The sequence below is a fragment of the Anastrepha obliqua genome, chromosome 4 (assembly GCF_027943255.1).
Source record: "Anastrepha obliqua isolate idAnaObli1 chromosome 4, idAnaObli1_1.0, whole genome shotgun sequence".
NCBI classification, from domain to species: Eukaryota; Metazoa; Arthropoda; class Insecta; order Diptera; family Tephritidae; genus Anastrepha; species Anastrepha obliqua.
In genome coordinates, this window is record NC_072895.1 from 42,397,690 (window position 1) to 42,413,294 (window position 15,605).

Below are 15,605 nucleotides of genomic sequence, written 5' to 3' on the forward strand. Positions count from 1 at the left end.
CACTTGTTTAAATGGAACTTACACGTGGATGTGTGGGTGTGTGTGCGAAAGGGGTGTCGCTACACTGGGGCAGAAAAGCCTCAAAGGAAATAACATGATAAATGCAAATTTATAATTTATTCATTAAATATTTAGGTTTTACTAGAAAACTTACTAAAATTCAAATTTCAGCGAATATAAAAACAAAACAGCAAATAAGTGGTGATACCAACGGAATGTTTGTCCTACAAACTTTACTTTACCTCCATTTTTGTTCAAAATGCCTAGAATTAGCAACACAGTGTCTTGCTAAGGAAGCCGATTTGTCAAAAGGGAACAAGAAATTTGTTTGCTGGGCAAACCTTTTATGATGGAATCATGGCTGAAGAGAAGATTTACCGATTGACTGTGTGTAATTTTTAATCTTTCTTTTTTTCGTAAAACTTAGAAACAAAATACGTTAAATACGCCGGCTGTAGATATCTCACTGTTAGCGATCTCATAATAGTATCAAAACGGCGCTTTAGTGCTACATTTCCAGACTGATACTTCAACCATTTCACCTACCGGCCTACTAATTAGCTATTTAACGTATTTTTTCAGTACCTTTATACATTCCCATGGCAGCCGATTCTACGTTACCGGAATGGCTCGGATTTTTCCCGACCAAGGGCTGCGGCCTCAGTAAACTAGCCCTGTCTAGTGAACCATTTATCATCATCGTTTATCAAAGGAAAAACATGTTTCCCTCTTTCTTCATGCTTCGTAAATGTAATCCCTATAAGGTAGTGTCAAACCCCTTGTCATTATTTACCTATACTTTTATAATTGAATCATGCTAAAATACGGCTTTTGTGGCAAATCACAAATTTTTATTTTCTTTTCAAATTTCGCTTGTACTTACCCAGCACGAATTTGGCAAACAATCCCACCGCTGTGATGACAATCTGACTAACAATGAGCCAGAAACCTGAATGATACCGCATACGGTTGAATACCCAATCGATGTTATAGCTCATAGCGAGTTGTGACTGTGGTTGGGGCTCTTGCTGAGGCTGGATGTGATACTGGCGAAATGCAAAGGCGATGATGAAGGCGAGATTTGGTTGTCGTTCGTTTCGTTGTTGGTTGTGATGATTTTGAAATGGTTGAATAGAGAGAATAAAAACACAAGGAAATTAAAAATGTATGAATTAATTGATTGCCGTTTTGTTGTTTTTGATTTTTAATAAAGTAAAACTCTCTATCTGTATTTCATTTCAATTTGTTGCACAAACGAAAATGCAAGAATTGCGTGTTGCACAATGACAGCGAAACGCGGGCGTGCTTAAAATAGCTTCACAAAATATACATATGTATGTATGTATTGTATATGTATGAGCAGGCAATACGAGTATGCTTCTTCAGAAATAATTTTTTTATTTTTTTATTTGATAATCGCACTGGGAATTTATTGTCACTTAAGGCAGAAATTTCATAGAAGATCATAGTTTTTCAATCATCAACATTTTATGCACTGGCAAAAAACGTAAAGAAGTAAGATTTTAATATTACTTTTTTTCTTATTATTCAGCTGCTATTTTATTAATAAACTTTTCTGTTTAACCTTATCGTTACAAAGGCGTTTTACGCGGTTTGCAGCGGAGAAAAACAAAGCGAAAAATTCGAGCTTACAGGTCAAATAAATTTTTATTCATTTTCCATTATACCTATTTAATTTTTAAATCATTTTTCGATGGAAAAAATTAGGGTTGGTGTCGAAATTCTGTATGTACAAAATTCTAAAAACAAAATTCTGCTTTTTAAAAGTCTGCTTTTTAAAATTCTGCTTTTTTAAAATCCTGCTTTTTTAAAATTCTGCTTTCTAAAATTCTGCTTTCAAAATTCTGTATTACAAAATTATGTATTAAAATATAATGTTAACAATGTTAAAGAGGTAATGTAATTATTTAATTTATTATTATTACTATTTTTTATTATTATTCGAGATATTAAATAAAAAATAATAATAATAATAATAATAATTTTTTCTTCAGTTTCGATAGAATCCACCGTATTTTTGCGTAGAACTTCTTTTCGCGTGGGCGGCCTTCGGCCGCGCTTCAAAAAAATTACCCTCATCAGTCCGACTCCGGCTACGCAATCCACAGTATTTTTGCGTAGAACTCTTCTAAAAAAAACGAACAGCTGCGAAGAATTATTAAGAAAAGAAATGAATCACACTACATATTTTAAAAGAATTCCAAAAAATATTGTAATTGGCTAAATTAAGATATTGTTATCGCTTAAACATATATTATAAATATGTATATTTATGGAATAAATGTTTATTTTATTACTTCTTGTATGACGAAAATCACAAAACTTGAATAAAGCAGAATTTTAAAAAGCAGAATTTTAAAAAAGCAGAATTTTAAAAAGCAGATTTTTTTGCAATTTACAGAATTTTGTCACCCAGAATTTTGTAATACAGAATAATGACACGCTCCCAAAAATTAGCTAAGGTTTAATTTCTTTAAACAAACATATGTAAACACATATGGACAGTCAGTGTCACTAAAAATCGTACAATAATTATTTTGATAGTTTAACTTTTTGTTAATTTGTTATCTATACTTTTATACATTCTATCGAAAACAGTAAAACCTAAAAAAGATTTCTAAAGTTAAAAAAAAATTCCATGCAAATTAGAACTTTTCAAATACATTTATTATAGAGCATATTATTATAGAAACCAAAAATAAGTAGAGAATGTTAAAAATTGAGATGTCATAAGGTTTCTAACTCATAACCAGACGCATTTTCTCCATATATGGTAAAAAATTAAATATTTTCGTGATAATTTGAGCTTTTAATTTATTATATCAGGTTTATAAGAATACATACTATATATTTATAATAAATTCGTAAAAATGTAAGCATATCATACAAAGTAAAAACTAACTGTACGATTTTGAGCGATACTCACTGTACATGTTTTGAAAATTATTTTTCTAAATGAAATATTTTGCTATACCGCAGGTGTTGTGACAATAACAATCTTTTGATAACAAGCTTTTGCAATATATGCAATTGGCGCTTACACCCTTTTTTGGCTGTTTGGCCGAGCTTTTCCTGCTATTTGTGGTGTGCGTCTTGATGTTGTTCCTCAAATGGGGAGACCTTCAGTTTCAAGCCTACTCCGAACGGCAGATATTTTTATGAGGAGGTTTTTCATGGCAGAAATACACTCGGAGGTATCGTCATTGCCTGCCGAAGGTCGACCGCTATTATAAAACAACTTTTTCTTAATTTTGGTAGTTTACGGAGACCTACGTCTTCCGAATGGTAGTAACACACCAACAACTCGGCTACTCGGCTACAGCTACTATACAAAACAAAAATAGCGAAGTGAGAATTTGACAAAATTTGTAGTAAATATCAGAAAAAAGTACTAAAAAGCACTCAGTCTATACCATGCAAAGTTCACAAGGACAAAGCTAAAAAATACAGTATCTGAAAAAAGAAGCACCAGAATTTATTCACAAATTGTGGTGTAAGAGCCTAGGTAGCACAGGCCCCAAAGTATGAAGAAATTTCACTTCTATAGATTTCTCACCTTAATATAGGACAACACGGTCTGGGAAGCTTGGAGCAGAGTAATAAAACTGACAGAAACCCTTTTCTTCGAAAGTTATTTTCTTGCTGTAATTATTTTCTGAAATGTTACCAAGAAATTTATCGTAATCCTAATTACGGGCACCTTAAAATATTTTAATTTGCAATGAAAGAATTTGTTCTTACTTCTTTTGGAATTATGTGTGTGTGTGATTTCACTTGATATTGTTTGTTATTTAGAAAACAGAAATTAATTTGATTCGTCTTGGGTAAACAAAATCTTGGACGTTACTAATCGAAAGTCTTTACAGAGCCGCATCGGTTTGCCCCATTTGTCAGTTTTCTTCCACCCTAACTGTCGTTTTCTTAAGCCAGGTTAATATTGCATTTATGTAATCGACGGTAACTTAAGCGAATGATTACTTGAAATTACAATTTCATTTTCACCAAGGTTTAGTTAGCAAACGTCGGCTTGATCGATCATTTTGAATATATGTATTAGAAACGGACCCACAAAAACAAATTGTGAATAAACAAAAATTACACAACAGCTGCATTTTTTGTTGTTACTAATAATTAACTTTAATGATAAAACAACAAGAAATCGGAAACCAAATTTCTTGAATGCCGAATAAAAAATGCATTGACAGCCGAGCGACACGCCACTATTATTAAAAATTAGATGACGGGCATGGTTTCTTGGAGGCAGAAGCGAAAGTTAATTTTAATAAGATTCTTAGATAAATTCACAATCGCAGTGGACACTTTATTAATTAGTGGCTACACTTTTTCCAGAAACATGAGCTACAATAATTAAAATGGTTAAGGTTTTTAAACATTTTTTGTGTCAAAATTTCAAGGCGATCGGAGAAAAAAAAATTAACTAAATTTTTTCACATAAGTCACCAGCTTTTCCAGACAACTGTTTTGGTTTTTTTAATTATTTATTTTTCAAAAACAAATTTGCCAGTTTGTTTCTTGTTTTTTTTTTTTTTTTGCGAAAATCTAGTTTGTGCAACGAAAAATTGGAAAATAGAAAAAAAATTCTCCCTGGAGTGGTTCGAGAGAAACATCTCCTCTAACAAATGCATTTTATTTTTTCGTTCCAGATGATTCTGTTGCGAGTTTTTATACAAAATCAACTTTTTTCGAGAACCTCCGGAGATTCACTGCCACTCGCTCAATTTTGCAATTTTGAATTTCCAAAAAAAAAATCTGTAAAATATGCTTTTTTCATCGAATTAACCTTACCCCCGCAAACTAGATGGAAAGTAAATTCGGGTGAATAACTGAATTATTAAAAACAACTTCAGTAATTTTGCAAACCGATAGCAAAAAATAATGTATTTTTATTTTTATTATTTTTCTGCTATCAGCTACCAATTTCTATTTTCTGTTTCTGTTGGCAGCTCATCTTCCGTTCAACTTTTTTAGAAATTAACCGACAAATATTTGCGTACTAACTTTCTTCTTTATCTATCTACCGAGTTTCTTCTGATAAGATAACAGATATTGAGAAAACGGTTCTTAATAATGTTACGAAGGGTAGCACCGAGACCTCGGTTTTTTTGTTTACTCTAATACCCATTAACTTGCTTTCATTTTATGCTTAACCTTTGAATGGGTATTACTTCTAGGCCAATCTATATTAAAACATAGAAACATAACGAATTTGTGACTTAAAGTCCTAAGGTCTGTTCACGAAGCAAATAGTTTGTTACAAATTATGACGTTTTGGTGTTCATGTACCCAAAATAATAGTAGGGGAAAGTGAGAGAGCAAAATCACATCTCATTTTGAGAGGAAGTCTGCAAATTTTGACTGGATAAATTTTTACTTGTAAGAATTTGCAGCTGATTGCAAAGTAAAAACAAACACGAATTAAAATTGGCGAATTGCTTCTTCAGCTGACAGCAATGATAATCTGAAACAAATTATTGTGGACAAGATGAAATCATGTGATTCTGAAGCTCGTTATTTTACATTTTATTTGCGTTATTTTTTTTTTAATTTTATACGAGGCAGCTCTAGAGAGATTTTTTATAAGTTTTGTGATTTTTCCTGCCTGCAATTTAATCAGCTGTGCATAAAACTTGCAAATCGTTACTGGTTTTGCCTTAATACACTTTTTTAAAATTTGTTCTCTTTGAGAGAGAATTCTCGGAAATTAAGTTACTGGCAAGTTACTGGATAATTTTTATATGAACAGACCCATTGTCACCACAGCCAGACATGTTGCTGCCACCGTATGCATCCCTTTAGGTGATGGCGCTTTCGCTTTGGCTACTCTTAACTCTAGGAAACATGTGTGCAAAGATATATTTTATTCAAATAAAATGTTATGCTAGTAGAAATGATAGCATAAACAGAGCTAAAAACAGGTATTTAAGCGGAAATATTACGTGTTGTTATTGAAACATCAATATTAATTTTTCACTTATTTATTCGCTACGTAAAAGAAAAAATTTTGCAAAACAAAAAGACAAAACAAAGCAATTCAAAAAAAAACAAAACAAATACAAAAAAAAAACAGCCACTGATGACACAAGTTGTGAAGCTGCGATTCATTTTATTTAAACCGGCATGCGTGAGAGTGTTGGCAGGTGATTGCGAGAGCACGAAACAACAAATCCATTGAGATGTTGAACTTCCTGGCTACAGCGTAACTCCCTAGTCGCCTATTGCGGCGGGAGTGACACAAACATAAATAAAATTGTAGTATCTACTCGGGGTGTGACGGAGCCAACGAAAGGCAGAAAATTAAGAAAATGGCACAACATAATTTTTAAAATCATTTTTGTCACTTCATTAATAAAACAATTTAGTTTTTTCCCACATTCTTTCCGTGATCATTATTTAAATGAAATTTTGAAAACATTTAAATTAAGGCTATTTACCGTTGTTAAGTGGCAAAAGCATACGCCAATTCCATAACTAAGCATATAAATTAATTTAGTTAATTTCGGTGGGTTTCCTGCTGCGGCTGCTGCTGCTACTTCTGCCGCTATTATATTTGCTTTTGCCCGGTCGTTGTCGTCGGAAGTGTGCGACGATTTTCATTACTAAATATAGCACAGAATTTTTGATAATTTCTCTAATCAAATTTGATTTTTTACTTTATGTATTAAAATTTCATTTTATTTTAAATATTTTTTTTGCATATAGTTTATAAATAATTTATGCTGACGAATTCGGCTGCATATGTTACACGCTGTATGCTATTTCGATCTTTGATACGTTTTTTCTGACACAAATCTTAACTGCTTGACACTATTTTACTGCAAAATTTCCTTTTTTCTTCACGCAAATTACCGCACGATGCGTTCGCGTTCCTACGCCTTTCCAAACGGTGGAAGCTAACAACAATAACTGACACTCATCTGCCAGCAAAAAGGCAAGCAACCACCAGCTGTCGCGAGCTAGCTAAAATCTCCCAATAGAGCGTACAAGTGAGTGTGCAATGACGCTCCGAGTAGTCCGGTTGTAGTTGTCGGCTGCTGATAGCAGACTATACTCGCACACCTGTGGACATTTCATATTATCAAACTATTCGTAGTAGCGCTCAAAGAGAACAAAACTTTACAACTTCACAATGGCATAGTAAGAACTTTGAGCTACCCCCAAAAGCATGCTGGCGTCTCGCCTGCAGTCGCGCACTTGACAATGTTAAACAGAGAATGCAATTGCTTATGTATGCTTATTCACGCTGAGGAGGTATCGTATACGTTGTGGAGGGTTGACGAATACACTGACGGTGGGATAAAATAACCCATTATATATTTACCAAAAATAATTTTTATTCAAAAAAATATATATATGTATATTTTCACTGTACTACTATAGTATCATACTTCTACACAGTACGCTGTTAATATTTATGAATATTACAATAAAAAAATTTAAGTAAAATACATACAGTCAGCGAAAAACTTGTAGTACCTCAACATTTTGGCTATATGTAAGTTTTGACTATTTATTTTTTAATTTAAATTTTTTTTTTATAGAAATATACTTCCTTCTGTAAAAACTCGACAAATTTTCATCAAAATTTCAAAAATTTAATTAGTAAAAAAAAATTATTTAATAAAAGAAGATACCCATTTTATAGCCCATTAAATTTTAGCATAATAAAAGGAAAATTTAAAGTAGCTCAACGTTCTCATTGATTTTTTATCATTTTTGCCCCTGACGGTGCACACTGTGACTTTTTATTGTTTTAGGATGCCAAAATTAAAAAAAAAAAAGTTCTGCGAAAATGATTTTCTTTCGGTATGTTGTGTAAAAATGACCAAATTTTACGACAGTGTACTAAAAATTTGTCAAAACAATAGTTTTAAGAAAGATAACCGTTTACAAACACAAGCCGGTGCGTCAATTGAATAATTTTTATTTATTATCCGAACATCGCTGTGAAGTTTGTCAAAAGATATAATACGAATAAGTATCAATTTCATAAAATTGAGTATTTGCTGATTAAATTTCTACAATTTTGTACTTCAGGGGTAAGTAAGAGGATTATAAAGTTTTTACTATCGATACAAATCCGCTCAGTAAAATATCACTAAAACAGCCATAGCTTAATATTATTTTTGATATTTTACTGAGAAAAACTTATATTGGTCCATCGAGTTCCGTCCATTCTTTAACAGCGAAACGACCTTTAGGATTCTGTGTTTCAGCTACTGGAATAAAATTTTGCTACAATTTGCTACCACAGCTTTAAAAGAAGTTTTCATGGCGATTCCTCGGATAGAACTTTTTGAAATTTGGCTGACGAGCTCAAAAGAAACGCGTCGTGATGCTGTGTTAGAGAAAATTTTTGCGGTGATCGGAAGAGACGTGGATACTAAAAAGCTAGGAGAGCGTATAAAAAAACTGTGTTACCAATTTTCTTCAAAGTGGGAGGGGTCTTGCCGAGTTAAGGCCCGTGTTCTAGCCCGTAATTATAGTTGGTTTTCCAAGAGTGAAGACTTTGGAAAATACCGTCTTGATGTTGGGCCATCAACTTCATCCTCTATTAGATCCAATGTAGGTAGACCACATGTGGCGTTTTCCGATTCTTCTCTTCGCACAAAGAAAAGAAAAGCAAAGAGTCTTTTAGCAGTATCAAATAGCGAACAAGTGTTAATGGCGGCAGAAATGGGACTTAGATCAAACGGTAAGAGAAATTCCGCAATATTATTTAAAGAGCTGTGTTTGTCTTCAGCGTCAAGAGGTACTGTGTTGAAAAAATCTCGACTTTCGAAAGAGCGCAACAAAAGTTTATCGCCAGACCAAGAAACGAAACTGGGCTTTTAATTGATATGCCAAAAGAGAAATCTGGCAATACAAATGACGGAAACACAGCACGACGTTTTTTTAGTAATGCAGAAGTTACTGCAGACATTACAGGCATTAACTTATGTCTCTTAAAAAGGCTTTTCGCCATATTGTCTTGCTTAGGGTGTGAATTTCAGATAAATGCTGAGGCCTTTGAGGTATACGTGAGAGACACACGCGATCTTTATTTGAGGGAATGTGAGGGGTACAATATGCCAGTCAGTCTGCATAAAATACTGTTCCATTCAAGACATATAATATCGTTATGCATGGTTCCTATTGGTCAGCTTTCCGAAGAAGCGCAAGAATCGAGAAATAAAGATGTCAGAAATTATCGCGAATGGTATACAATGAAAAGTTCACGAACTCAAACCAATGAGGATTTATTGCACAGGCTTCTAATATCATCCGATCCCTACATTTGCAGCTTACGTAAGCCATCGAAAACCAAGCGCGGAACTTTGCCTCAAGATGTAATTGCATTGCTGGCCCAGGAAGAAGTATTATGAATAATTGCTTCTGAATAAGTGTTTATGTTTTGTTATGTTTAATCTTTAGAAACTGTTTATTGGCTTACTATTAATAAAATAAAGATTAGTGACATATTTATCATTGAAACAATTTGTGATTATCTCCTTCATTGAGCAGTATAATGTAGTATAAAAAGGTATCCAGGGGCCGAATGGAATCTTTTAAATATTAGTCATAAGCCTCTAAGCTAAAGTTAAGAAATCTAAACAATTTGTATTTAAATTGGCACTGGAAAATGCTTTTAAAGTAGAAAATATGATTATGTGAAATTTTACCTTATATGTGGGCAAGAAGAAAAAGGGGGCGTATCACGCCCATTTTTATTCTCAAATCAGATTTAGGTATCTGCAACCACACTGCAAAATTTGAAATGAATTGCTCCATTGGTTTGGCTGTTATTAATTTTGGCATCCTAAAAGTGAAAAAAGTCACACTGTGCGGTGTAGCGCATTTTTTTCATGTAACAAATGCATGTTACGAAGGAAAAAATTATGAAAAATGAGATTTTCTACCAACTTGAAACTTCCACAATTTTTAAGTTCTGATTATTGTATAAAACTTGAAATTTGAATTTAAACCATGATTTTCGAATATATAGTGTTACATTCTATTCAAATCAAACTGCACAGCGTTTTAAGGGTTACGTTACGTTTCAAAAGTTCTTTGGTGCGACTAGTTGCAGCATTTTAAAATTAAAGGTCTGAACATTTGACGGAAAAATTTGTGCTGTTTATGGATCGAATAAAGTTACGAATACAACAGCAAAGCGGTTATTCCAATGGTTTCAGTCTGGTAAGTCAATTGTGAATAAAATCTTATTAAAATTCATGGAAGTCGTCGAATCGAGTCGAGCCGGTATATGAGCGCTTATTCCAAAGATTGAAGCAAATTGGTTAGAAAACGGTTCGAAACCATTTGCATAACTTAATCAATATCCTCGTTTAAATAAAGCGGAAAAACGTTGAGCATTTCTTATTCCGCCTAATATAATGGTAGAATCGGGCTTTCGAATCGACAATTGTTGTTGTCATATAATATTAACAAAAACAAATCAAACCTGAATATGTGAACAACAATTTAGCCCTTCTCACGACAATCGGATATTCGCTATCGAAACTTAGCGGATTCGTATCTGGCCAAGGGCTCCTAATCAATTTAAATTTAAATATACGTTTTTTTAATAAAAAAAAAAAACTTTTTAGAAAAATTTCTAGTATGCAGCTTTATACATAATTCATTGAATTTTGACATAACAAAGTGTAAGATTAAAGTGCCTCAAAATCTCGTTGATTTTTTACAATTTTCTTTCCTAGGGTCTTATGCATTTTCTCTATATAAAAAATTTCAAGCATTTGAATGTATACGCATAACACCGTCAACAAAAAAATTATAATAAAAAATTAACGCTAATTTTTACCCTCTTTGAACTGACGCTAAATCATATTAAAATTTACAAGACTACATACCCAGCATTTTTCTAAAAACTCTGACCAAAAAGTTTGAAATTTTCATAAAAATTTGTGCAATTTTTTAAAGTTTGTACAAAGTTTGACTTCAATTTCTATGGTTTTTGAGTGATATAAACTATATTTTTACAAAAAAAATTAAATAAAGATAAATAAAAAATCAAAACTTGGCAATATGTGGCGCTGCTCATTTTGTGAACACAGGTGTATATATTTTTCCTTTTAAAACACTATTTTAATTTAGATCCTTAAATACATCCTTTTCCAACGCTCACAATTTGGGCATGTGGAATGTTGACATTTTCATAGATGTTTGCTTAAATCGATAAAGAAATTGGCAGTGCTGTGCGCAAACTTTTAAGTTTTCATTTGTACTTTTTCAATTCTGTCCGCCTTCAAAACAAGAAACGATTTTTAACCTTGATAATAGCCTCTGTCAAAAGCGCTATTTTCAACCGCTGTCTCTTCCATGAAAATAATTAAGTGTGTCTTCGAACAAAACAACAAATGAGAACATTGGCCGTGAAAGTCACGCCACTTGTGACAAAAACGCAACCTTGTCTGCACACAATGTTAATAGCTTATAACCAAAGTGCCTTGGAGAATAATTGGATTTATTTGAAGATTTTCTGTTTTTGGATTTATTGAAATTATGTATGTATGTATGCATTTGAATATGTCCAGGATGTTCAGATATTCACTTACCCGTTTTGATGAAGTTGGATATCCAGCAGCGCAAGGTTTTTGAAGGCGCACAATTCCCATGTGACTCGACGCACCCATGAGCCGTAAACGGCTGCAAAAACTTGATCCAGCCAACCTCAACATCTCCTTTCTGATATGTTGCCTTTCCTGCTAATGAAAGATCCTAACAATACTGTTAGGCAATGTTGATCGGAGATGTGCACAACAGAACGCCAACGTCTCCGAAACCGCACTTTTAGCTGCAATCCGCAGCCAAGTTAGTTAATATATTAACTTTAGTCAATGTCTTTTGAAACGGAACATAACTAAAATTGGCAAATATAAATAAGTCTGATTTGCAGAGAACGTCAAAGTTCTCTGTTATTTGGCATTTTGTTTTGTATTATTCGTTACTTTTGCAATTCATTCGTAAATATTTATATTTTCATTGTGAATGAGATTGTTAGTGTTACCTCTATTCATTAGCTCCCTTGGTTTCTCTGCTTGGTGTTTAATTAAGCAATAATAAAAAAAAAAAAATACATATACTAGTTATTTAGCACAAAAATACATAGCTTCATTCTTTACTAAGCGAATTCGTCGATCTAGATGCATGTAAATATTTTCAAATTATTAAAATGCAAACTTATTTCACGGATTAAGAAACAGAAAAACTATAAATTGACGCCGTTGTATTAAAAGACACGGGCGTAGAATTCTCGTACTCTCTGTCGGCACTGTCATCGGCGTTTATCAGTGGCATAACTATTCGTATAAGAAGTTAACATTTTGCGGCTGGTGAGTGGTTTGTTTTTCCAGACGAAGTTATTTTATTAATACTTGAACGGCATATATACCAAATTACATCATGTCTGGACATTTCCAACCACTTAAATCTTCACGTGTGCTACGTAAAATCAAAGAAATCACCAAACCCACAGGAGAACCGGTGATAATTAATCGTAATCCCCGTAATCTGGAAAGATTGCGTATTGCACTTAAGCCCAACGGATATTTTTTGGAAAAACCAGGACGTTCATTTTGGCACAAATTGGAACTCACTGTAAGTGGTCGCTACGCTACTGCAGAAGTCAGGCATTTCCAAAATGGACCAGTTATCGGCGCTAGTACATCGGAGTGGGCCATTAAGAAACATCTATACAAAACATGCGACACACCTGCCTTCGTAAATCTCGCACGCGTATTTGCTATGAGATGCCTTCAATCTGGTATTACCGAAATGGCCTGCAATATCGACGCAGTTCCTGGTGGTAAAATTGACAAATTTCTCAGAACCTTAGAAGAAAATGGTCTTAAGTTGCAAGAACCTGAACGATACGTTGCACCACTGCCGTGGGATGCTGTGAGACACGAAAAACCATGGGAAGTAGTGGAAGACGTTTTACAATCCGAACAACAACCGAAGAAAAATGTATCAAACAAAAAAGAATAAACAATGGGTTTTCCTTTTTTTTACCGATAAATCGTTTCATTTTTATTCAAGTTGAATGTATGTATGGTTTTAATTCATCGGCAGCGTGAAGAATATTCCCTTGACTCGAATCAAAAACTCATCAAGCACCGGCTAACTTATTCATATTTGTCCTTGATATCCTTCCACAGTTTCTAGAAAAATCGTAAAATACATGGTCAAATATATGGTCTTACATAACTGCACAGGCTGACGAATCTCAACTTACTCCTTTATTGATCGAATCGAAAATTGTGTTCGACGTTACATCAAGTGCGCGCTCGAAGAAAAACACTGATGCCATAATTGCCACGGCGTAGGTGGAGGTCCTTTTGAACAAAGAGTTGTAGATAACCTTCATTTTCCCACAATTATTTTAACGTTTTCCAATTGACTCGCAAAATCGTTTCGTAAACTTACGTAGATAATTATCAAGTAACAGCTGTTGTCAAAAATAATGTGGTTGTCAAATTATCCAATCACAGTAGATCCGATAAACATCGATTAATTGTGCAAGGTTTTATGCTGTGTCTCCACCCTACGGAATTCGCCCTACTTTCACGCCGCATTCGTAATTCACCTAGGCAGTTTTGTTTCCCATTCTTATTTGTTGCTTGTTATTATTATTTGCTGTGAACATTAGATTGGGAGAAATAAATATTTTGCAGCGAAAAAACTGAATTAATTTACTCTTTTCAGCAATAAGAAACCAGCAAACGACATTAGACCGTCGAAAAAACCATAATAAAAATAGATTTGATGTGGGGCGAAAAAGTAAACGGAATGGTACTGGAATTGCAGAACCAAGGATTTGTGTAATCGGTAATGGAGATGAATACAAAATTTATAGAAAGAAAATATAGAAATATTTTGTATGGCGAATTACGTAATTCGTAGCGGGACTATAAAGAAACTGGGCTATAAAGGATTCCAAGCTAATTCCAATGACTTAAATATTTTTGAATATGAAAGAAAGTTTCGCATTTGGCCCGGGGGTGGAGAATTGTTATTTCGATAATTCAAAATTGTTAGTGCCTTCTGTATGTTGAAATTCACCTTAGAAAAACTGGTTAAACACAATTTTCATTACATAAAAAAATTACTTTGTGAAGAGAGAAATTCCTGATTGAGGATTTATTTAATAAGTGTTTTTTATTGTACTTCAGAACGGTGCATAATACTCAGTCTTCAATGAATCTCATAGAAAAAGGTTTTGACCTGACATAATTAAAGAGTTTCATTATATTTAACATACTTATTTCAGTATTGTGTTTGCTAACAACTTATTTCGTATGTTTATAAAATTTACACATGCTCATTATTTTAACATCTTCCACCGGTTTCTTTTACAATCTATCTAAAATCGCGTCACGGGAAAGTAACTCCAAAATTTTTACTTCAATCTGCAAAATCTTGTGTTCTGTCATTCTTACGAACGCTTGCTATCGAATTTTAACTTTTATTGCTCAAATCTACCATTGTGAATGCTTTTATTGTTTTCTTGAGCTTTTTAACCATCTTCATTGTACGTCACAAGACTGCAAAATCCAATTTGAGTTATAAATATTCCAACCAAGTGAAGCTTTGCTGAAGCCGCCAGCTAATTATTATAATTAAAGCACAAATATTAATAATTTAATTTGTAGTTTCTTTCTGTTCATACACAACAGTGAAAAACATGGTTGATTTAACTGATGCATCTTCACCATTTCAACAAAGTATTCCCGATCTGGCAGTTTATATACCGGCTGTGATTGTATTTGGGATTGCAGGTGAGTGAATGTAAATGAATGGACCATTTCATGAATTATCAATATTTTTCCACAAAAAATCTTTCGCATGCAATAAAAGATGGATAATACTGTTACCCGTCTGCTACTAAGACGTTTCGCAATATAATCAGATAATGTTGATTTCCTAACTAATTCGCCATCTATAATTCTAAGCTATGTTAACTTGCGTAAGCTAACTGTTCCCTAATTGTGCTGAAATTATAAGCATACCCATTTGTTGCTGAAGGATCCCAAGGAAATTAATGTTCTCTGATATAATTAAACCCAACTTACTGTTACTTTGCAATCAAAAATTATGCCACGTTCCAACCGAAAACTAGCTGTTGTTTTCAATTGAGTTTTGCAGTCATTCACACCTTTTAGATTTTAGTACCGGCGGCATGCTTTTTTACTTATTTCATATTGAAGTTTTCTTGCTCTTAGCGATTTGAAAAATAAGATGGTTTTGAATGTGACGTTTCTATTTTGTTTAGTTTAGTTGTATGATATTTCGAATTCTTCCTGCTGTTTTGCTAACTTCCTAATGAGTTTGTGTTTTATTGGGGCTTTATTCTTTCAATTTTTATAACATTTTCTTTAACCCAACACAATAATAATATGAAAGTGAGAAAATCTGGAAAAATCGCGATTATAATTTTGTTTGAGTCAGAATTAATAAAATGCAGAAAGTTCTTTTAAAATTGACATCTTTTTTTAGAATACAAATTTTTAAATAAAGCACAATAGGTACAACTAAATACATATAAGACGAGTCTTTATTTTTAT

The 15,605-nt window shown here is 33.2% G+C and overlaps 3 protein-coding genes across 6 annotated transcripts in view; 1 reads left to right on the forward strand and 2 right to left on the reverse strand.

Annotated features, from left to right (window-relative positions):
• LOC129245070 (tafazzin) overlaps positions 1 to 11,929 on the reverse strand; it is a 36,347-nt gene extending 24,418 nt beyond the window's left edge. Inside the window, exons 1-2 of one of the 4 annotated variants that reach the window (XM_054883038.1) lie at positions 11,598 to 11,929; positions 884 to 1,034 (exon numbers count right to left, since the gene is read on the reverse strand). In XM_054883038.1, coding sequence (XP_054739013.1) covers positions 884 to 1,034; positions 11,598 to 11,720 — 274 coding nt within the window. In that variant the 5' untranslated portion in view covers positions 11,721 to 11,929. Of the gene's footprint in view, positions 1 to 883; positions 1,047 to 6,473; positions 6,947 to 11,597 lie in introns of those variants that run through there. The other 3 variants (XM_054883036.1, XM_054883040.1, XM_054883039.1) reach the window with 3 other exon arrangements.
• A 391-nt stretch (positions 11,930 to 12,320) lies between these two features.
• On the forward strand, positions 12,321 to 13,060 carry LOC129246052 (39S ribosomal protein L18, mitochondrial). Its single transcript, XM_054884571.1, has one exon. The coding sequence runs from the start codon at positions 12,445 to 12,447 to the stop codon at positions 13,027 to 13,029; it is 585 nt and encodes a 194-aa protein (XP_054740546.1). The 5' UTR covers positions 12,321 to 12,444; the 3' UTR covers positions 13,030 to 13,060.
• Positions 13,038 to 13,493, reverse strand: LOC129246053 (cytochrome b-c1 complex subunit 9). The gene is made up of 2 exons (XM_054884572.1): positions 13,277 to 13,493; positions 13,038 to 13,202 (listed from the first exon to the last, which is right to left on the reverse strand). The coding sequence occupies exons 1-2, from the start codon at positions 13,406 to 13,408 to the stop codon at positions 13,167 to 13,169; spliced, it is 168 nt and encodes a 55-aa protein (XP_054740547.1). The 5' UTR covers positions 13,409 to 13,493; the 3' UTR covers positions 13,038 to 13,166.
• Between the last annotated feature and the right edge of the window lie 2,112 nt (positions 13,494 to 15,605).